Here is a 23,774-nt window from a genome sequence, read left to right as displayed (position 1 = left end):
TGCATTAAAATCATTGATTTTTTGAGATTGGCAGTCCTGAATAAACTGCCATTATTTCTTTTTTTTCAGATAAATTGTACTCTTTATCATTTGCTGGTATTCGGTGTACATCTCTACAGATACTACCGAAGCAACTTTCTGTTTTATTTTGGAATTCCGGCAACTGCTTTACATTACAGCTGACAGTCACAGCATTGATTTTTTTGCTTTCTTTCTTCTTCCTACATTTACAGCACCGCTAGACAGAACGGCTATGATTAAACACCCTTTCCGAGATAGCACCATCTGCATTAGTGTCATCTGGATTTGCTTGGTCTCTGCCTTATTACCATCATTTAATTTGTTCTCCACACATCTCCACATTCTCTGCAATTTATAATATGCTTGCTTACTTCCTTTTCTAGTTCTGAGGAAACAGATACATGAAACATTAGCATTGTTTTCTCTTTCCACATATGCTGCCTGAGTTGAGTATCTCCAGTGTTTTCTGCTTTAATTTCCAAAATTTACATTGGTTCGCTATGTATGTTTTTAACATTGTACAGATAACATTTCTCAAAGGTTTCCTGCATTTTAGATAACTTTTGAATATAAATATTGTATCACTATATTGGCATTGCTTTATACTAGTGGAAAATTATGTTTTCTAATGAAAAAGGACTACTCTAGTCACCTATATTCCTAGCACAATAGAACATTTATAATAGGTCAGCTTCACTGTGCCACATAGAAATTTTGTTTGGCTACCTGGCTACCAAACTGTAAATTAAGTGCTGTAATTTCAGCTAGTGAAACCAGCAGGAGAATTCATTCTAAAGTAAAGAAATAATTATTGTTTAATTTCCAGTTCATTATGTTAATAGTTTGAATAAACTTTGATTGAGCCTGTTTCCGGCTGTATATATATGATGATGATGATTGAAAGATACAGCATGGAAACAGGCTCTTCACTCCACCAAGTCCACACTAGTTCTATGTTATCCCACTTTCACATCCACTCCCTTCACCATTTACAGAGACCAATTAACCTACAAACCTGCACGCCTTTGGGAAGAAATCAAAGCACCCAAAGGAAACCCATGCAATCACAGAGAACATGCACACTCCACATAGATGGCACACAAGGTCGGGATCGAACCCGGGTCTCTGGTGCTGCGAGGCAGCAGCTCTACCGGATGGTGGTTTGCCTCCCTGGTGCCGGTGTCCGGGATGTGTCTGAGCGTGTCCAGGATATCCTGAAAGGGGAGGGAGAGGAGCCAGAGGTCGTGGTACATATAGGTACCAACAATATAGGTAGGATGAGGGAAGAGGTCCTGAAAGGAGAATTTAGGGGGCTAGGAAGAGAGTAAAAAAAAAGGACTTCCAAAGCAATAATCTCAGGCTTACTGCCTGTGCCACGCGATAGTGAGAATAGGAATGGAGTGAGGTGGAGGATAAATACGTGGCTGAGGAACTGGTGCAGGGAGCAGGGATTCAAGTTTCTGGATCATTGGGACCTCTTCTGGGGGAAGTATGACCTGTACAAAAAGGACGGGTTGCATCTGAACCTGAGAGGAACCAATATCCTGGCGGGGAGATTTGCTAAGGTAATTGCTGAGACTTTAAACTAGTACGGTTGGGGGGAGGGACTCAAACACAGATAGCTAATAGGCAGTGTGTGAGGCAGGAGGCAGAAAAGGGAAACACTCAGACCCAATATGTAGGAGAGAAAGAAGTGAAAAGAAATAAACTGAGAATAAGAAATGATGGGTCCCTTAAATGTGTATATTTTAATGCTAGGAGCATTGTAAGAAAGGTGGATGAGCTTAGAGCCTGGATTGACATCTGGAAGTATGATGTTGTGGCGATCAGTGAAACATGGTTGCAGGAGGGTTGCGATTGGCAATTAAATATTCCAGGATTTCATTGTTTCAGATGTGATAGAATCGGAGGGGCAAGAGGTGGGGGTGTTGCATTGCTTGTCAGGGAGGATATCACAGCAGTGCTTTGGCAGGACAGACTAGAAGGCTCGATTAGGGAGGCTGTTTGGGTGGAACTCAGAAATGAGAAAGGTTTAGCAACACTTATAGGGGTGTATTATAGACCGCCAAATAGAGAACGAGAATTGGAAGAGCAAATATGTAAGGAGATAGCAGATATTAGTAGTAAGCACAGAGTAGTGATTGTGGGTGATTTCAATTTTCCGTACATAGACTGGGAATCACATTCTGTTAAAGGACTGGATGGTTTGGAGTTTGTAAAATGTGTGCAGGATAGTTTTTTGCAGCAATACGTAGAGGTACCTACCAGAGAAGGGGCAGTGTTGGACCTCCTGTTAGGAAATGAGACGGGTCAGGTGACGGAGCACTTTGGGTCTAGTGATCACAATGCCATTAGTTTCAATATAATTATGGAGAAGGTCAAATCTGGACCAAGGGTTGAGATTTTGGATTGGAGAAAGGCTAATTTTGAGGAGATGAGAAAGGATTTAAAAGGAGTGAAATGGAACTTTTTGTTTTATGAAAAGGATATAATAGAGAAATGGAGGATATTTAAAGGTGAAATTTTGAGAGTACAGAGTCTTTATGTCCCTGTTCGGTGGAAAGGAAAGAATAATAATTTGAAAGAGCCGTGGTTTTCCAGGGAAATTGGACACTTGGTTTGGAAAAAGAGGGAGATATACAATAAATATAAGCGGCAGAGAGTAAATGAGGTTCTTGAGGAATGTAAAAGGAATCTTAAGAAGGAAATTAGAAAAGCGAAAAAAAGATATGAGGCTGCTTTGGCAAGTAATGTAAAAGTAAACCCCAAGGGGTTCTACAGATATGTCAATAGCAAAAGGATAGCGAGGGATAAAATTGGTCCATTAGAGAGTCAGAGTGGACAGCTATGTGCTGAGCCGGAAGAAATGGGGGAGATATTAAACAATTTATTTTCTTCGGTATTCACCGAGGTGAAGGATATTGAATTATGTGAGGTAAGCGAAACAAGTAGAGTAGTGATGGAAATTATGAGGATTGAAGAAGAGGAGGTACGGACACTTTTGAAAAATATAAAAGTGGATAAGTCTCCAGGTCCTGATAGGATATTCCCTAGGACATTGAGGGAAGTTAGTGCAGAAATAGCAGGGGCTATGACGGAAATATTTCAAACGTCATTAGAAACGGGGATGGTGCCGGAAGATTGGCGCATTGCGCATGTTGTGCCTTTGTTTAAAAAAGGTTCTAAAAGTAAACCTAGCAATTATAGACCTGTTAGTTTGACGTCTGGTGGGAAAATTAATGGAACAGATACTTAGGGACAATATATATCATTATTTGGATAAACAAGGCCTGATTAGAAACAGTCAACATGGATTTGTGCCTGGAAGGTCATGTTTGACTAATCTTCTTGAATTTTTTGAAGAGGTTACCAGGGAAATTGATAAGGGCAAGGCTGTGAATGTTGTCTATATGGACTTCAGTAAGGCATTTGACAAGGTTCCACATGGAAGGTTGATTAAGAAGGTTAAATCGTTGGGTATTAATAGTGAGGTTGCAAGATGGATTCAACAATGGCTGAATGGGAGATACCAGAGGGTAATGGTTGACAATTGTATGTCAGGTTGGAGGCCAGTGTCTAGTGGAGTACCCCAAGGATCTGTGTTGGGTCCACTGTTGTTTGTCATTTACATTAATGATCTGGATGATGGTGTGGCAAATTGGATTAGTAAATATGCAGATGATACTAAGATAGGTGGTGTAGTTAATAATGAAGTAGAGTTTCAAAGTCTACAGAGAGACTTGGGCCTTTTGGAAGGGTGGGCTGAAAGATGGCAGATGGAGTTTAATGCTGATAAGTGTGAGGTGCTGCATTTTGGTAGGACAAATCAAAATAGGACGTACAGGGTAAATGGTAGGGAATTGAGGAATGCAGTGGAACAGAGGGATCTGGGAATAACTGTGCATTGTTCCCTGAAGGTGGAATCTCATGTGGATAGGGTGGTGAAGAAGGCATTTGGTATGCTTGCCTTTATAAATCAGAGCATCGAATATAGAAGTTGGGATGTAATGTTAAAATTGTACAGGGCATTGGTGAGGCCGAATCTGGAGTATGGTGTGCAGTTCTGGTCGCCAAACTATAGGAAGGATGTCGACAAAATGGAGAGGGTACAGAGGAGATTTACTAGAATGTTGCCAGGGTTTCAGCACTTAAGCTACAGAGAGAGGTTGAACAGGTTGGGTCTTTATTCTTTGGAGCGTAGAAGGTTGAGGGGGGACTTGATAGAGGTTTTTAAAATTTTAAGAGGGACGGACAGAGTTGACGTGGGTAGGCTTTTCCCTTTGAGAGTGGGGAAGATTCCAACAAGGGGACATAGCTTCAGAATTGTGGGACAAAAGTTTAGGGGTAACATGAGGGGTAACTTCTTTACTCAGAGGGTGGTGGCTGTATGGAATGGGCTTCCGGTGGAAGTGGTGGAGGCAGGCTCGATTTTATTATTTAAGAGTAAATTGGATAGGTATATGGATAAGAGGGGATTAGAGGGTTATGGTCTGAGAGCAGGTAGATGAGACTAGGTCAGAGAGAGTGGTCGGCGTGGACTGGTAGGGCCGAAAGGGCCTGTTTCCGTGCTGTAGTTGTTATATGGTTATATGGTTATTACCAGCTGTGCTTGTACTATTGTTTTTGTGATTTTCTCTTAAAATTTGTTTTGTACTATACATCAATATTGTAAAGCAGAATTCTGAATATAGCCTCTTGAATAGAAAAAATACATGCTTTAAGGATTGGTGAGGAAACAATTAGACAGTTTTGAAAAAAGAATGTAAGCTATTTTTCTGGTGACTGTTAAAAGTTACTTATGCATTTGAAATATCCACAACCCACAGGCAGCAAAGTCTCTTTTCCACATGGATGTCAATTGCTGACTTTTGATGCTTTGATAACACATTTATTCTATGGCTGACTAGACTTGATTTTGAATGTGTTTGTAAGCACGCCTGGTAGATCAGCCCATTGCTTTAAGTGATTATTCACTGCATTGCAGTTTTTTTAATTCCACTGTAGTGAAGTATCGCATGACTGGCATGTAAAATTGCTTGCAATGTATACGCAAAATTATCCATATTTAACAGAAGTTCAGTTTATATAAGTGAAAAAGGTATCTTATCTTCAGCGTTCAACCAACTTTCATAGAAAAGATTGTGGATTTTGCAATTCTGTTTTGCAAATCAATTCTGATGTTGATTTATAGGTCACTGATTTTATTTTTAAGAGTTTAATATTGCTGAAACAATATACTCCAATCTTGAGCATTACGGTGTAAATTTATGTGGCCCTCCATTTGCTCAATTACATACTACTGGGAGCAAATGCTGGGTAGAGGTCAGTTAATTCTTCACAAAACTGCAGAGAAAGAAACTCATATTTTGTAATACGTTGCATCAGAGGGTACTGAGATAGCCAAAAACTAGGTCTAGGTCTGTCACAATAAGTGGAAATGAAATAAGCTGGGCTAAAGAGGGTTAAATGATGTGATTGATTTTGCTGTTCAGTTTGCACCGGATAATAAAAATGAAAAGTAAACCTCAATATTGTTGGATGCCCATAAAGTTGAGAAAGAAAGACAAGATTCCTTCCAGCTTGCAAAAACATAGGACAAAAATACCCTGTCATTTTTTCACATAAGTTTGTTGAATCATTTTTTTTGTCCCAGATTACCATACTCTTTGAACTTGAATGAACATTAATTATGAATGGTCTCAAACACACCTCATGTTGTGCTATTCTTGGTACAATGGCATTCTGCTATGTTGTGAGCTCAGGTGCGTTGCAGAAGGTCAGAGAGGGCAATGCTTACCTTTTCATGAAACATTAGACTTTTGTGAGTAAACTTCCTCTTTAATCAATTCCAATATTTGTCAAATTAGTTTCGATGGAGGAATTATTGTGTTCAACCTTCCAAATGCATTAACTAGTTAATTAAATCAAGTAATAATGAATTTGAGTGTTATTAAAGTTAGCTTGCTTGAATACTATAGGGAGTTGTACATATTTAGTTCCAGAATGAATCCAAAATTCAGCATTTTAAAAGCTACATGGTATTTGGAGAATTAGTTTAGTAAAATATTTGGTCATTTTCTAATTTATAATCATAGAGAAATACAGCATGAAAACAGGCCTTTCAGGCCTTCAAATATTTCAATTACATTTACCACATTTGTGCTACCGTTAACCACCCATCCACACTCATCCTACATTAATGTCATTTTAATTTTCCCCGCATCTTTGTCAACTCCTTCCTTATTTTACCACTCACCTACACACTAAGGTATATTTACACTGGCAAAGTAACCTACTATCCTGCATAGGTTTTTGGATGTAGGAGGAAGCCAGAGCATCATGCAGATTTATTTATTACCATAGCTGCTTAGAATCAGCCGAAATGCATTGTATTGATGGTTACATTTTAACTATGTTATGCGTCTGTTTCACCAACTCTTACTCGATTATTCTAAATGAAATCATAATTATAAGATGCCTTCACTGTACCAAAAGCTTATGGTGTGGCAGTTAATATGGTACATGTTCTTGCACTCATAATTATAGATGAATGATTGTTGTGGAATTGAAGGGGCCAACAATAGTGAGACAGCAGACTGAAACTTAAAGAAGACTCAAATATTTCAATGCCATCACCAATCAAAATAAAAATTACAGTTCTGTCAAATGTTCCTAAGTATCCATTCTCCTGTATCGCATAGACTTGTGTAATAACATTATAATCAGAATTACTACCACTTTCCCCTCCAATTACTGCTTTAAATCTGTCAGATTCAGGTGCTTTGAAGGAGTACGATTATAGTTTAGCATTAACAAAGGACAAATGAACTTATTTTCCAAATTCAGGAATTAGACATTTAAATTTCAAGGTTAAACTGGAGAAGCTGGGGTGGACCTCCCGAGAGCAAAGAAAGTAAAGAGGTTAAGGTATTCCTATTAACAGGTAATTCAAGAATTCGGCATAAGAAAAAGGGAGATTCATAGTATTATGCGCAAGATGCAGGGTGTATTTTTACTTTTCATTTTTTTGAGATCTGGGTGGAACTGGCAGTCTAAATCATCATCTGTACAATATTTGATTCTGACATGAAAGGAAACAATTCCAAGTACATGTTTGCACAGAAGAATCCCATTCAAAAAAAAATTTCCCCTGAATATTCTCATCAACCCCCTTTATAAAACATTTGCTGGGCATTTGGAGTATTTTTTGCAGTTCTGACCCCATTACAGGAAGGATATGCAGGCTTTGAAAAGGGTGCAGAAGAGTTTTGCCAGAATGCTGCTTGGATTAGAGGGTATTAGACATAAAGAGAGGTTAGGCAAACCTGGGTTGTTTTCTCTGAAGTTTCGAAGGTTGAGGTTGAGACCTGTTAGAGATAGATACGATACGATAGAACTTTATTTACTCCAGCAGGGAAATTGATCTGACAGTAGTCATAAAAACACAAAATAAATGAAACATGAAATTAAAGTGATGAGTGGAAAGGATTGGGGATGTGCAAATATTGGGGAGTCAGTCTCAGTCTACCCCACAACAGAAGGGGGAGGAATTGTACAGTTTGATAGCCACAGGGAAGTAGGATCTCCTGTGGCGTTCTATCCTGCATCTTGGTGGAACTAGTCTTGCTGAAGGTACTCCTCTGGTTGACCAGTGTGTCATGGAGGGGGTGAGCTGTATTGTCCAGGATGTTCTGCAGTTTGAGGAGCATCCTCCCCTCCAAGATCACCTCCCATGAATCTAACTCTACCCTCCCCCCCCCCCCCCCCCCCGAGGAGCCTTCCTGATGAGTTTGTTAATTGTATTGACGTCCGCGGCCTTCGCCCTGCTGACCCAACAGCAATGAAGATGGCACTGGTTACCACCGATTGGTAGAACATCTTCAGCGTCTTACTGCAGACGTTGAAGGAGCGGAGCCTTCTCAAAAAGTAGAGCCGGCTCTGTCCCTCCTTGTGCAGGGCCTCAGTGTTCCTGGACTAGTCCAGTTTACTATCCAGGTACACTCCAAGGTATTTGTATATAAAATTATAAGAAGCATAGAAAGGGTAGATGGTTTTTTCCCTGGAGTGAAAGTGTCAAATACTGGAGGGCAGAGGTTAAACGACAGAGGGAGAAAATTTAATGCAGATATACGGGTTAAGTTTTTTTTGCAAAGTGGTGGGTGCTTGGAATGAGCTGCCAGGGTGGTAGTGGAAACACATCCGAAAGTGCCTTTTAAGAGCCCACAATGATATACAGGGAATGGAGGGATAGGGATCACGTGCAGGCAACGGAGATTGGTTTAACTTGGCATCCTGTTTGGCAGAGACATTGTAGACCAAAGGGGCTGTTCCTGTGCTGCGCTCTTCCATTTTCATAGTTCATAAGTGATGGGGGGAATAAATGTTGAGGGTTGGTTGCAGTGCCAATTGAGCAAGCTGCTTTGATCATAAAATTAATGGATTGCTGTAAAAGCCCATCTGATTCAGTAATTTCTTTAGGCAAGCAATGATATTGTCAAACCTGATCCTGGCTATTTTATTCCAACGCATTGCAATATGTATCATATGTTTATGAAACAGAAGCTTTTTAACAGCTAAAGAGACTGCAAAGTTGAAGACTTGTGCATGATAGGATACAATGTAAAGGGGAGGAGTCTAGTTTTAAATTGACTTTTTACAATGCCCATTCAAATATTGCTGCGGGAAGAGTCTTGTGGTTTCCTCCTCGTAATTGTACAAGAGTCCTGTGATTTTTCCTTACATTCACAAGCAAGATTCCTAATTCGACAACATAAACAAAACATGCACACTCCACCACAAATGTAGGAAAATATTGCAAGTTACTGAATGGAAGCAGTTATCAAGCCGCATGAGAAACTGTGAGAAGGAAAGTATTAGACTTGAAGGATACAGACGGAATTGACAGTTACATGCAGATGAAATTTAACACAAAAACACGTGAAAACAATATTGTGTTCCACTCAGAAGAATAATACGCAGTATAAACTAAGTGATATAATTATGAAAGTGGCAGACTGCATGAAAGACAGATTGTGTACTCTTAGCATTGTCCAATTCTTGTCTTTACTTATCTGGATAGACTGGAGAAACTGGGATTGTTCTTCAGATTTGAGAGGGAACCTGATAAGGTTATTTAAAATCATCAGATATCTAGAGGGAGTAGACAGAGAAAAACTGTCCTTAGTGTCAAAGGATCAAGAACAAGAGGATTTAGAAAGGTGATTGGCAAAAGAAAACAAGAATAATGGAAAGAAAAGTATTTTGGCAGTGTGTGGCGAGAATCTGCAAATGCACTACCAGGGAGAGTAGGATTACCAATTTAATTGTGATGCTCAAAAGGTAACAAGATGAATAGCAGAACATTACAGGTCTGTGGGAGAGGAAGTGGGGCAAAGGCCTGCTAACATGTGATAACCCGGTAGTGATGTTGAGTTTTATAGTTCCAGAACCATTCATATGAGCATCCACAATTGCTTCTCATTGTTTCCCTTTGCAATGTAGAAGAATCAAAGAGGGGGGTTGGAGTTGACAAAATAGATGTCAAGAAATTGGTTTCTTTGTGGAATGTATGAAACAATGGGCATGCCTCCCAAGTAGAGAGGTCAGGCATTGCAGATGGCAGTGGGAAATATCTTCCCCAAAGGGTTTGTAAATATTTAGAGTGATGTGAATGCTTAGCCATTGAGTACTTTCAAGGCTGAGATCAATAAAACTTTGGGCATCAGGGGATTAGGAAATGTTTGCTGATCTGATCAGGGAGGAGAGTGGTAATGTAGGCTTAGTCATTATATTGAATAGCACAAATGATTCAGAGGGTTGGATAGCGTCATCTTGTTTCATTATTTTGTATGTCACAGCACTGAATTTCTGGCCCTTAAATATAAATCCAATCCTCTAGTCAAGTGGTCAGTTTCTGGTTGGGTGTTCTATCAAAATGATAAGCAACTCATATTTATTTCTGAGAAAAGCACACTTAAATTGTTTCAAGATACACTTTCTTGAATTTATTTTGTTTTTGACTTCTACAAATCCCAACTCTGCAAATTGGAGGCATTTTCTCCAGTGCTATTGGAGAAGGAGCAGGTGAAACAACTATTATGTTTTGGCTCCATCTGAAAAAGAAACATGAATGCACTTGTAATGACGGCACTCATTGGATTTAATTATCCATAAAGTGTGATGCCACGTTATGCAATCATTCCAGTTCACCCTACATGGTTAGATGGATTGTTTAGAATGAGAGAGAAGAAAGTGTGCTTTTGTGTGATAAGATCAGACACGCGGTAGAGGTTTTAAAAAAATAATAATTTAATTCAATTTTTTCATCCAAAAGTTCATTACACATGGCACTTAGGCTAAATAATCTATGATATTTCTGTGCACATTATTACAATTATTTAAACAGTTCAATAAACAAATAACTGCAGACTGTGAAATTTGAAATTAACATAGTAAATGCTGGAGAAACAACAGATCTTATGAAAGAAGGTAGACACAAAATGCTGGAGTAACTTAGCGGGTCAGGAGAGAAGGAATGGGTGACGTTTCGGGTCGAGACCCTTCTTCAGACTGATGTCAGGGGAGGGGGCGGGACAAAGATAGGATGTAGTAGGAGACTGGAAAACAGTGGGAGAACTGGGAAGGGGTAGGGTAAAGAGAGGGACAGAGGAACTAACTGAAGTTGGAGAAGTCAATGTTCATACCGCTGGGGTGTAAACTGCCCAAGCGAAATATGAGATGATGTTGCTCCAATTTGCACTGGGCCTCACTATGACAATGGAGGAGGCCCATGACAGAAAGGTCAGACTGGGGTGGGAGGGGGAGTTGAAGTGCTGAGCCACTGGGAGATCAGGTTGGTTGAAGCAGACTGAGCAAGGGTGTTGAACGAAACGATTGCCAAGCCTGCTTTTGGGTCTCGCCGATGTAGAGAAGTTGACATCTGGAACAGTGGATACAATAGATGAGGCTGGCGGAGGTGCAGGTGAACCTCTGCCTCACCTGGAAAGACTGGGTCCTTGGATGGAGTCGAGGGGGTTGGTAAAGGGACAGGTGTTACATCTCCTGCGTTGTAGGGGAAAGTACCTGGGGAAGGGGTGGTTTGGGTGGGAAGGGACAAGTGGACCTGGGAGTTACAGAGGGAACGGTCACTGCAGAAAGCAGAAAGGGGTGGAGATGGGAAGATGTTGCCAGTAGTGGGATCCCTTTGGAGGTGACATAAATGTTGGAGGATAATTTGTTGTATACGACGGCTGATGGGGTGGAAGGTGGGGACAAGGGGGACTCTATCCTTGTTACGAATGGGGGGAGGGGGAGCAAGAGTGGAGCTGCGGGATATAGAGGAGACCCTAGTGAGAGCCTCATCTACAATGGAAGAGGGGAACCCTCGTTTCCTAAAGAATGAGGAATCTCTGCTGCCTGAGTATGAAACACATCATCCTGGACACAGATGCCGTGTAGATGGAGGAATTGGGAGTAGGGGATAGAGTTTTTACAGGAAACAGGGTGGGAAGAAGTGTAGTCAAGATAGCTATCCCACCGTGAACCGTTAGACTCAGAGCTGAAAATGCTAGCAACTGAACCTTGGACATAAAAATACCATAATTTAGTTCTACTGCAGCAACAATTTTCATTTACATCAAGTGTCTTTAACATAGCAAAAATGTCCCAAGATGTAAACTACAAAAAAATGAGGGCCCTTTCAAACTGCTCATTGACCTCAATAACTTTGTTTATTATTTTCCAATGGTCACCCTGGTTTTATCGCATCAGGAAAATACCCTCCCCCCTGCTCACCCTGCATGTTAACCAGCTTCGTTTGCCTCTTTTACAGTTCTGATAAAGGGCCTTCAACCTGAAAATGAACTCTTTCTTCCACTGATGTGGCCATAATTGCATCAAATTCAGACATGGCAAAGTATATCCCAGGCTAGTTAATTGTGCAGAGTCCTCCCAGAAACATCTGGGGACTGGTGTAAAAATTAAGAGAGCTATCCCACAGGCCAGTAAACTAACAGTTGACGTAGTCATATTTACATAAAACTTATGTTTACATATAAACTTATTTATATTGGCGAAACCAAACCCAGGCTCGGCGATAGCTTCGCTCAACACCTGCGCTCGGTCCACGTTGGCCAATCTGATCTCCCGGAGGCCGAGCACTTCAACTCCCCCTCCCATTCCCAGTCTGATCTTTCTGTCATGGGCCTCCTCCAGTGCCATAGTGAGGCCCACCGGAAATTGGAGGAACAGCACCTCATATTTCGCCTCGGCAGCTTGCAGCCCAGTGGTATGAACATCGACTTCTCCAACTTTAGATAGTTCCTCTGTCCCTGTCTCCCCCTCCCCCTTCCCAGATCTCCCTCTATCTTCCTGTCTCCACCTATATCCTTCCTTTGTCCCGCCCCCTGACATCAGTCTGAAGAAGGGTCTCGACCCGAAACGTCACCCATTCCTTCTCTCCTGAGATGCTGCCTGACCTGCTGAGTTACTCCAGCATTTTGTGAATAAATACCTTCGATTTGTACCAGCATCTGCAGTTATTTTCTTATATTATAGTCATATTTACAAGATCATACTTTACTGATAATATCACAAGAACTCCAAGGTTTCAATTTGCTTCACCAATACCTTCAAGGATAATTGGAAATTGCCGCTGATGTCCTGATCTTTTTTATAGTTCAACCTTCAACGATTTGATAGTGACTAACAAACATTTTTGGTGATATTAATATAAATATTCATATTAAACTAATAGAGAATATTAACTTAGATCAATCGTGGACCCATTAGTAAGCCTTTAATTTTATGAATAGGTTCAAAACTTTATGTTAACATGCCAAACATGTTTTAGTTATGATTCTGGCACTCTGGAAATAAAATTCTGCAGAATACAGCAACATCTGTTGCAAGCTGGTACTTCAACTGGAATTTTTAAATCCCATTTTAGGTGGAAAGCAACTTGTTGAATTTCTTTTATTTCTCCTCAAAAGATCTTCGGAAATTAGAGTACTTCTGCATGCAATCATACTTTTACTACCAAGCTTCCACAGGCAGCATTGAAAAAAATGTTGGACCTTACGTTTTTATTGTGTCTTTTTGTGCTCCCATGTGCTCTGAAATACATTTGTAGTTCTAGAGTTGGAAATATAGAAGCCAATTTGTGCTGGCAAGCTCACAAACATCGATTTGAAAATGACCAGATATATTCCATCTTGGTAACATTAGAAGTAAAAATTCTGGGATAACAGTAAAATCCTTTTACATCTGTCTGAGAAGAAAATTGAATCTCCATTTAGCATCTCATCTGAAAGATGTCACCATTACCTGTGTAGCCATGACTGCACTGTAGAATAAGCCAAGACTTTTGTGGTTGATTTTCTAAATCAGCAGATCATGAAGTCAAGCACTGTCAATGATTTTGGCAACAAAATCTAGGTGGCTCCCCCGTGCATTACTGAGGTGGTGCTACTGTCTTTTAGATCCAACATTAAACTAAGAAACTAAGACCACAGTCTTAAGTCTGAAGAAAGGTCCCAATCCGAAACGTCACCTATCCATTTTCTCCAGAGATGCTGCCTGGCCCGCTGAGTTACTCAAGCATTTTGTATCTATCTTAAACCAAGACCCCATCCAGCCTCTCAGTTGGATACAATGGTCCCATCATAATTATGTCACATAATTAACATCATTCAACATCACTGAAAATATAATGCTTCTGAAAACTGCCTGTGTGCAGATCAGTTGCCATCATTCCAGTGCTACAGTCATGACTGCATTTAAAAATAGCATTTAATTGCATGTAAAGCAATTTGCAATACCCTGAGGTTATAAAGGCTGCTATATAAATGTACAATTTTTTTAACTTGCCTTTCAAAGTGGCTATGTTGACTTACTGCTTGTTGTTTTTTGTTTTTTTTGCTGCATCATTAGGCATGTACCCAAGCTTTTCTTGTCTTTGCCAGTTTTTTTAGTTACCCGTGCACGAGTATGAATGATTGACAAAGAGTTTGGTACCCAGTCAAGTCCCAGTATACGCATTTATTGTAGCAGATAAAGCTGCCAATCTCCTTCATTCACAGATCTCTTGAGTTCTACAGCTCTTGTTCAGTAATTTATTTTTAATTTGGGCAAAGAGCCAAAATCCTACCAGGTCACTGTGGTTCTTGCACTAAGCAATTGCATTGCACAATGATAATTCAGACAGGCTCATACACACTCAGACTTGCGCATTAATGTTTGATCTATTTTTCTTCTCCATGCGTGAAACTGCATGGTCTTCATTTTATGTATTTTTTGCTACTGCCAGACTGAGGTGAGGCGCTGCATTCTGGGGAGCTGGAGGAGCTAATGTGTGTGCTGTCATTGTCCTTAGATCTTTGAAGTATGTCGTGAAACAGTAAAATAGTTGTATATGGTTTGATTATCGTTCTTGTTCTAAATCTGTGCAATTATAGTAGAGCACAGCAATAGGCCTTTCAGCCCATGATGTCCGTGCTGTCCATAATGTTTTGTTTTATTACATGATCCGTATCCCTCCATTCCAGCTTTATGCACTTTTCTAAAAGCCTCTTAAACATTGCTACAGTATCTGCTTCCATTACCATTCCTGGTAGCACGTTCCCGACACCTACCGCTCTGCAAAAAAACTTGTTCCTTGCATCTCCTTAAAACTTTCCACCCTCGTCCCAAGCTATATCCAAGCAATATTTCAACTTTATGCCAAAGGTTCTTACCAATTACCCGATCCATGCGTCTCACAATTTTATAAACTACCAGGTCTCCCATCAAGCCTCCGATGCTCTGGGGAAAACAATCCAAGTTTGTCCAATCTCCTCTTGCCCTCTTATATCCAGGCTGCATTGGTAAACTTTTTTTTGGCCTCGACAAAGACCCTACATCCTTCCTGTAATGGGCCAAAGAGAGCTACAAAGAAAACTCCAAATGCAGCCTCGTGAAAGTTTTATAATGCTGTAACATGATTTCCTAACCCTAACACCCAGTCTCCAGACCTATGAAGGTAAGCAGACCATACACCATCTTTACCAGTGAATCTATTTGTGTGCTACTTTAAAGGAACTGTGAACTTGGATCCCAAGATCCCTTTGTTCATCAATGCCATTTATAATCTTCCCCTTACATTTGATCTCTCAAATTGCAACACCTCATACTTGCCTGGATCAAACTCCATCTGCCATTTCTCCATGTCTGTAACTGATCTATATCCTGCTGCATCCTTGACAGCCTTACTCACTGTCTGCAACTTCACCATTTGTTGGTGCCAGCTGCAAACTTACTGAGCAACTTCTTCACAATTTCATCCATCATTTCATATATATATATATATATATATATATATATATATATATGTGTGTGTGTGTGTGTGTATATATATATATATATATGATGTCCCAGCACAGAAGGTCCAGAATTTCTGAGAAGTTTTTCTTCATCCCCATAATACTCCTAGTCCTCTAAGGATCTTAACTTGGTTTCATTTACATCCTCATTGTTTTGCACAATAATTTGAATTCTGGTGTACCAATGGAACATATATAAATAAATGGCGTTGCCATTCTAATCTCAGGATCCAATAATTGTTTGTCTGCTTTGATTATAGCTGAGGGAGCAATACAGACCAGGATTCAAGGGGAACTTCTTGCTGTATGAATCATCTCATGTGATCTTTACTGCCCAGTAGCATCTCTGAAATAAACAACTGGCAAATGGTCAATGGAAACAATTGTTTCTTTAAATTGAAGATCTGCTTTAATTCTCAACTATAACATCAGATGCCTTATGGTGAACTGAAAGCCACAATCTTTTGATTGAGTACTGTTAAATAAGCTATGGTAATAACATTACTAAATTTGTTAGTGTACAGCTTGAAAAAGCAATTCTATTACTTTGTTGGTGCACCTAGTGTTTCCCCGTTTACTAAATTTGGCTCCCTGACCATCACGAAAAGAAAGCACAGGTTGGGTCGACCATGATTATGTCGGGAATACTTGGTCATTCCAATATTCTCTTAATCTCCGAGGGTCTGTTTTGCCATGCATCTTCATCTGTAATGGGCTAAATGCAGGTTTACAACAGTTAACAGCAACCTCAAAGTAAACTTGCCGAATTTCCTTGTTGATAGAGAGAGAATATGCTGTTTTGTAAACCGATTTTGTGCAATGTAAAAGCAGCATCAGTTTCACTTCTTGTTTCCTGATATAACATTGAATGCTGCTGCTCCCACAGTGTACCATTATGCATTTCTTTCCCACTGAATAAAGTAATGTGAATATCACATTGACTATGACAGTGATCCAAAACCAAAATGCTCTTTGCAATACACTAAGAAATTGCATTTTATCTAAATTGTCGATATGATGTGTGGATTATCAAAAATCACTCGGATTTTCTTTGAATCCTCCAGAGTAATTTTTGGCCAAATGGCTTAAGGCGAAACCCAGTTCTAATTAAATATGTCAAAATAAGGCTATATTAAAATATACCTAAATATTTTGATGAACTCTGAGATCAATGTTGAGAACCACATTGCAAGTTGCAAGTCTTATATTTTTTTATGACTGGTAAACTTGTCGACCTTTTTAAAGCAATTGTTGTTTCATTGAAAGGAATATCTTTACTGCCAGTCTGTAAAAGGAAAGGATTACAGCAGTGCCCTCTAACCCAAAAATGTGTCAGACCCTTGTAGCAGCTTTCAGTTGTGATCTATTATTGTTAACTTTGATATCATCAAATGGCCTAAAAGAATACCATTTGGGGGCTTACTTGGTCCTCTGATTTCTAGGTCATTAAACCTTTTTTAAATTCTATTACTATAGACAATTCAAAAAATGACAAATTGTAGAGCTGTCATTTTCTTTACAGAAGCTGCTGACAGTCATCAAAAATATTGTCAGTACATTTTTGTGGAGTTTATTTTAAAAGATTGACTTTGAGTTGATTGTTAACCTTTCTAATGCAGAAGCAGTGTTCTGTCACACAAGGGGAATGCATAATTTTTAAGCATATTCTGAGTGTCCCAAAATAAACAAAAAGTGTGAGGCTTTTGATTTCACTAAATCTGCATTCAGACATTAAACATGTATGAATTTCCAGCTATTTTTTCATGTCGTGGTGCAAAAAAAAATCTGGTTTTAAATTAACAAAGGATATTTGTTGCTCTAATGAAAATTAAATGGAGCATATCTAATGAACAGTTGGATACAATTTATATTTCACAAATGGAATGACCTGATAACTCGAAGCAAGTGGCTTTTCACAATTTACTAGCCTAAATAAATAATATAATAGAGATGAGAAATACTTGCAAAATTTAATTGTGAACACTGCCAATATCACTTTAAAGTTAATTTTCAATTGAATGTTCAACGGTATATAAATGCTGGAGAAAAAGAGGCATCGCGGTTTAAATATGTTAGAATTGGTAGAATTACCAAGATTTGAATTGGAGATAAAACCAAAGAATGAAATTACAAGTAAAATTAAGAATACAAATTAAAATTTCAGACAAGAATTTTATTGACAATCAACTTTACAAAGAAAATGTTTATTAGCCATTCTGACAAGTATTAAATGTCAAATTTTGCAAAATATTGATGAAATAATTATTGTTGCAAGACTGCTTTCTGTTAGTGTCAGACTTTTTGAATTAGTCTAATTATGGGAAAATATTTTAAAAGTCAGACATTATTGACTATTGGATCCAGATAAATTGAACTTAAACATCTAGACTATAGAGAAACTATAAGGCCCAGTGTGGCAATTGTTTAGCAAGGAATTATTCAGCTTTTCCAGACACAAATATCTATAATTTTAGTGCTTGAAATTTTATTTATTAATACCTAACCTAATTGTTTTGTGTGCTTACTTTTACAGAGGAAGACAGATTTGAAAGCTACTCACGGATGTTACTGAAGTATTTTGTAGCAGAAGGTATTGTTTGTGGACATTCTCTTCTGATAGCATCTGCCAAAGATCATCCGGAAGAAATATTACAGGTACTGCTTTGGGTAAAAATTGTTATAAAATAGCATTTGGCTTTGGATATTATGTTAGTATATCTTGCTTCTAAATAATGATGATCAGTTTAACTTGGTATCCTTGCATCACCTCGTCTGATTTGAATAGAGTTTTTTGAACGTCATTGAAATAAACAGGAAGTATGTGAGAAGATGCTGATGGTCAACATTTTAATTCTTCACTGTTAACACACTAGACAAAAATAAAAAGAGTGAGTTGTAAATTAAATAGGAACTTAAATATCACCAAAGAATGAGTAGGTTGGAGCTCGATACCAGCTTATTGAGTTGCACTCTTGAAATAATACTTTTATAGGTAAAGCAAAGGGAAACAAGGGATGAAATGAAATACTTTATCCCATTGTTGGGGAGGAGATGTAGATCTGCTCTGTTGAGATGTTTGTGAATAATTCTTAAAGCTGGCAACAATATTTTTAAGTAATCCCGGGTACCCAATTAGTTATTCCTTTGTAGCTTTCAGTAAGGTTTACTCATTGGGTTGGATCATATAGATATTTGTAAAAGTTCTTTAGAATGTCTTGGATTAATAAAAATAAATCAAACCTGCACTCTCCCGGGCCAAATATATTAAATGCAGTGCCCTGCGGAATTTAACAAAACCATCCTTCACAGTGTCATGTTTTCCCAGAGCTCTTTAAAGCCAATAAAGTACTTCTAATATGTTGCCAATAGTCTCTTGTGAAATGTACGTGAAAAAGAGTATGATAATCATGTTGTTTCATGACATTAGCTAAGGGGTAAAACTATTCATCAGCATTTTGGGGAATAATTCCCCTGCTCTTTCAGATAATGCTGTGTTATCCTTAATGTTCATCCAAAGGGCAGAGGGAACTTCATTTTCCAGTCTCATTTGAAATATGTTGCCCTCAATCAAGCTGCTGCCTTCTCTAAGAACTGCACTAAAAGAGAGTATTTTTCTGTGTTCAAATCTCTAGATAATGATTTAAACCCACATCCTTCCGACCTTTAGACAAGAGTGCTACCAGCTAATCCACACAAACAACTCTCATTTTGTGAGATTATGAAAGTTCCTCAATCGTGCAGTTCATTTAAATTATAACGTTGATTATAATTGTATAGCATTGAATTGCATTATCAAATTAGACAAATAGTGCTTCTTAATTCTTCAATGATACAATTCTGTCATAATACAGTATAATGTCAGGTCCATTGTCAAAGTGTCAGTAATATCATTCATCCTGTTCCTCAAAACCTATACGGTGTGTATTTTTAGATTCAATCAGCCAGTAAGTTATTATAGATGATCCTGGGTGTTGTGCACTGTGACTTTGAATATGCAATTGCAAAGATCATGTTGCCTCTAAATAGCGTCTTTCATGACTCAAGAACACCCGAAAATGCTTTAAGTTTAATGAAGCACGGTCACAGTAATAAGATAGGAATGTTTGCAAATTAATCATCTAATGACATTGTATGCAAGATATTCTCTATCCTCAGTTGCCGTGGAGAAGATCTTGCTGATCCTCTTAAAGTATTGCAGTATGTGTGATTAAGTTATTCTCACGAGTTAAATCGGATGATCAAGGATTATGACCCTGCAATAATGTTGAAATAGTGATATATTTTCAAGTCAGGACGATGAGCATTTTGAAAGGAACTTAAAGGTGGCTGTGTTCCCACAAACCTAAAATTTCAAATTCTGCAATTTAGAGATTCAAAAGTTCCTGTTAAATAATTGAGGCAAGGATTTAATTTAGTTTAGTCTACTTTAGAGTTACAGAGCGGAAAAGGCCCTTCGGCCCACCGAGTCCATGCCGATCAGTGGATCCCCGCATATTAACACTATCCTACACACACTAGTAACAATTTACAATTATACAAAGCCAATTAACCTACAAAGCTGTATATCTTTGTAATGTGGCAAGAAACCGGAAATCCTGAAGAAAACCCTTGCAGATCACAGGGAGAACGTACAAACTCCACGCAGACAGCATAGTCTGGATCGAACATGGGTGTCTGGCACTATAATTCAGCGACTCTACCGCTGCGCCACCATGCCGCCCCATTTGCAAAGCAGTTTATGGCAGCATGATATAGTGAAGCTTCTGATTGTTGATGGCCTGCCAGTACGTTGAGTTTTAGTGGAGGGTGACTTTAAACCAAGGTAACAGAATTTAATGTAAAAGGAAACATGAGAGATTGCAGATGCTAGAATATGGAACAAAAATAAACCCCTAAAATAACTCGGATGGTCAGGCAGTGTCTGTGGAGGGAAATAGACAGATGATATTTTCAGTTGGGACCATTCTTCAGACACTGAATGTAAAGAGAAAGTGTTTTAACTTGTTGGAAATGGCCAATATCTGGCACATTCATGATACAGATGTTACTTGTTAACAGGTAAACCTAAATGTTAGTTTAAAGCAGAAAATGCTGGAAATACTCAGCAAGTCAAGGCTCCATCGGAAAAGGAAGAGAAAAAGATGCAATGTTTCAAGTCAGCGACCCTTTGTCAGAACTGAACAGGAGACAAAGGAAGCTAACAAAGCTGCAGGGAAGGTGGGGGACGGGTATGTGTCTGATAGATAAAAACAGTGTGACCACAGGGATAAGTTGTAAACAAATTATCTGATCAAGTAATGAGAAGTTAAAGAGTGGGAACGTAGAAAAAAGTACAAGAGAGTTGAGAGATGCGGAGGTGAGGACAGGTCCGGGGGATCAGCTGGTCTCTACGTCGGAGAATTCAACCACAGATTGGGTAATCCCTTTGCATTCAGTCCATGGGCAACCTGAGCTTCCCGTCACCTGCCACTTCAATTTCCCATCCCACTCCCACACTGATCTACTGATTTGTGGCCTCCTGTTTTGACATAGCAAATGCTCATGCAAGCTTGAAGAACAACATCTCATCTTCTGCCTGGGCACGTTGCTGCCTTCTGGACCTAATATTCAATTCTATCATTTCAAGTACTTGGGTATCTCAGACTGTGTCAGTCATCCATCTGTAATATTGCTCAGCTTGTTGTTGTCTCCTTCCTTTTATTCCCTGGGAATGGAGGATATGACCAGCAGAATCTTCTGGCCCTGTCTTCCCACCTTGGCAGAAGAGGGAGAGAGTTGCAAATGCAATGTTCTTTTGTCTACGTTCCCACTCTCTAACTGCTCCCATTCATTCATTGGCCAGATGACCTATTTTACAACTAATCCTTATGGTCACCCCAGTTATATCCTTTCAGAGACGTGCTCTTTCCCAATCTCCCCGCAGCTTTACAAACATGTCTATTTTTCAGTTCTGATGTCAGGTCCATAACCTGAAATGTTGACTCCGTTTCTCTTCTCAGTAATGACATTTCCAATGTCTCCAAGATGGTATCTTCAAAGTGGCGGCTGTGGATGGTGACGGGGGAAATCGCCAGCTGTGGACAGTCAGCGAAGTCTCCTCCCATCAACTCGGAGAGCACCCTACAATTCTGTGATTAGCTCTGGAACTGGGGCACGACGGACGGTCTTTGTGCACAGAAGCGGAGTGACGGCTGCTAAAAGCAAAAGAAACCGCAGTTACGGTGGTCCTGGTTCATGATGTTGGTGGAGGCCGCCGAAGGCCCTGCAACAGCCAGATGAGCGGGCGAATTGAGGGCTTCTTGCGACAGCTGCACGGAACGGCGATGGAAATAGCTGATGGCATGGTGCTGGGCCAGGCTGTTCCCCATGACGCCAGGATTTAAACTAAGAAAATAAGAATTGCATATCTCTGAAGGCCACGATTGAATATTTCAGAGACTTGCAAGATGGCGCCGGAACATGGCTACTCCTGCATGTTGTTCCAGAAGACGATCTATTGTACTCGTGTACAGTGTGATTTGATGGCATGCTGAACAAGCTTTTCACTGTATCTCAGTACACATGAAATAATAAACTAAACTATATTTCATGTCCTGACTCTTCATTTTCTTCAGAAAATTCTTCAAAGATGCTACTGACGTACTGCGTGCATCCAGCATTTTCTGTTTTTGGTTTATTTTACCAGAAACTGCAGTTTTTTTGGTCCAATCCAATCACTCCCTTGCTTGCTGGCTCTACATTCTCCATCCTTATTCATGTCTTATTTATCAGGTACTTAGCAAAATCTCACGTCAATTCTTTCTTGAGACTTTTTCAAAGCAACTATTAAGGCTCGTCAAACCAGAATTTACTTTTAAAATCCATGCTACCATATATAATACTCGATTATTTTTGGCAGGAATTCTTTTTTTTTTTTCTCACTGCTCTAAGTTGACCAGTCCATCTGTTTCTCTGGGAGTGTATTATGCCCCTTCTCCCGGTGGCCGAGCACTTCAACTCCCCCTCCCATTCCCAGTCTGACCTTTCTGTCATGGGCCTCCTCCAGTGCCATAGTGAGGCCCACCAGAAATTGGAGGAACAGCACCTCATATTTCGCCTGGGCAGCTTGCAGCCCAGTGGTATGAATATCGACTTCTCCAACTTTAGATAGTTCCTCTGTCCCTCTCTTCCCCTCCTCGTTCCCAGATCTCCCTCTATCTTCCTGTTTCCACCTATATCCTTCCTTTGTCCCGCCCCCTCTGACATCAGTCTGAAGAAGGGTGTCGACCCGAAACGTCACCCATTCCTTCTCTCCCGAGATGCTGCCTGACCTGCTGAGTTACTCTAGCATTTTGTGAATAAATGCCCCTTCTTAAATATAGATACTGTGTTAGCTATCACCTGCCTCTCGCACTGTGACTTTTTCTCACAAGTTTTTTAATTTGGCAACAATCCCTGTGCTACCTTTCCATTCTTAATTAAGATCTTTTAAAAATAATTAATGCAATCCATCTGCTTATGGTGAAGGATTTACCAGTCCACAAGATTAATAATTGGGAATCCCATTCTGCTGTCGGTTCTGTTCCACAGCATCAGTTGAGTACACAAATCCATTCTGAAGCCATCCCATTCAATTTACTGAATAGGAAGGAACTGCAGATGCTGGTTTACATCGAAGATAGGGACAACAAGCTGGAGTAACTCAGCAGGTGAGGCAGCATCTCGAGAAGAGGCATAGGTGATGTTTTGGGTTGAGACCTCCCTTCAGATTGAAGAGGAGTCTCTAACCAAAACATCACCAATTCCTTTTCTCCAGGGATGCTGCCTGACCTGCTGAGTTACTCGTGCTTTTTATGTCTATCTTCCATTTAACCTATTAACAGTACAACATGGCATGATGGAGAATGGCCACATTATTATTCTTGCATATTGGAAGATCACAAATAAAAGGAGAATGGATAAAAACTGGGAACTGCACATCAGTTAGCCTGTTGTCAGTACCAGGAAAAATACTAGAATCATTAAGTGGTGGAGGACGCTTAGAAAATAATAATTATAGATTAAAGAACAGGGGTGGGACAATGGCATGGAGCTGCTGCCTCACAGTGCCAGAGACCCGGGTTCAATCCTGCCTATGGATGCTGTCTGTACAGTGTTTGTACGTTCTCCCTGTGACCTCGTGGGTTTTCTCCGGGTGCTCCAATTTCCTCCCACATCCCAAAGACTTGCAGGTTTGTAAGTTATTTGACTTCTGTAAATTGCCCTTAGTATGTAGGATGTAAAGCTGGGATATCAGAACTGACGTGTAGGTGATCGTTGGTCTGCATGTACTCTGCGGGCTGAAGGGCTTATTTCCACACTAGCTCTAAAACTAACACTAAAACAGTACAGCACAGGAATGGGCTCCTCGGCCTGCAA

The 23,774-nt window shown here is 39.7% G+C and overlaps 1 protein-coding gene across 4 annotated transcripts in view; it reads left to right on the top strand.

Moving 5' to 3' along the window:
* Positions 1-23,774, top strand: part of elp4 (elongator acetyltransferase complex subunit 4) — a 177,522-nt gene that overhangs the window by 7,843 nt on the left and 145,905 nt on the right. For 3 of the 4 annotated variants that reach the window (XM_078414876.1, XM_078414877.1, XM_078414875.1), the window contains exon 3: positions 17,911-18,032. In XM_078414876.1, coding sequence (XP_078271002.1) covers positions 17,911-18,032 — 122 coding nt within the window. Of the gene's footprint in view, positions 1-15,637; positions 15,870-17,910; positions 18,033-23,774 lie in introns of all 4 variants that reach the window. The other variant, XM_078414878.1, reaches the window with a different exon arrangement.

Source organism: Rhinoraja longicauda, chromosome 18, assembly GCF_053455715.1.
Source record: "Rhinoraja longicauda isolate Sanriku21f chromosome 18, sRhiLon1.1, whole genome shotgun sequence".
In the NCBI taxonomy this organism is placed as follows: domain Eukaryota; kingdom Metazoa; phylum Chordata; class Chondrichthyes; order Rajiformes; family Arhynchobatidae; genus Rhinoraja; species Rhinoraja longicauda.
The sequence above is the reverse complement of the archived record's forward strand: the minus strand, read 5'-3'. Positions and strand labels throughout refer to the sequence as shown.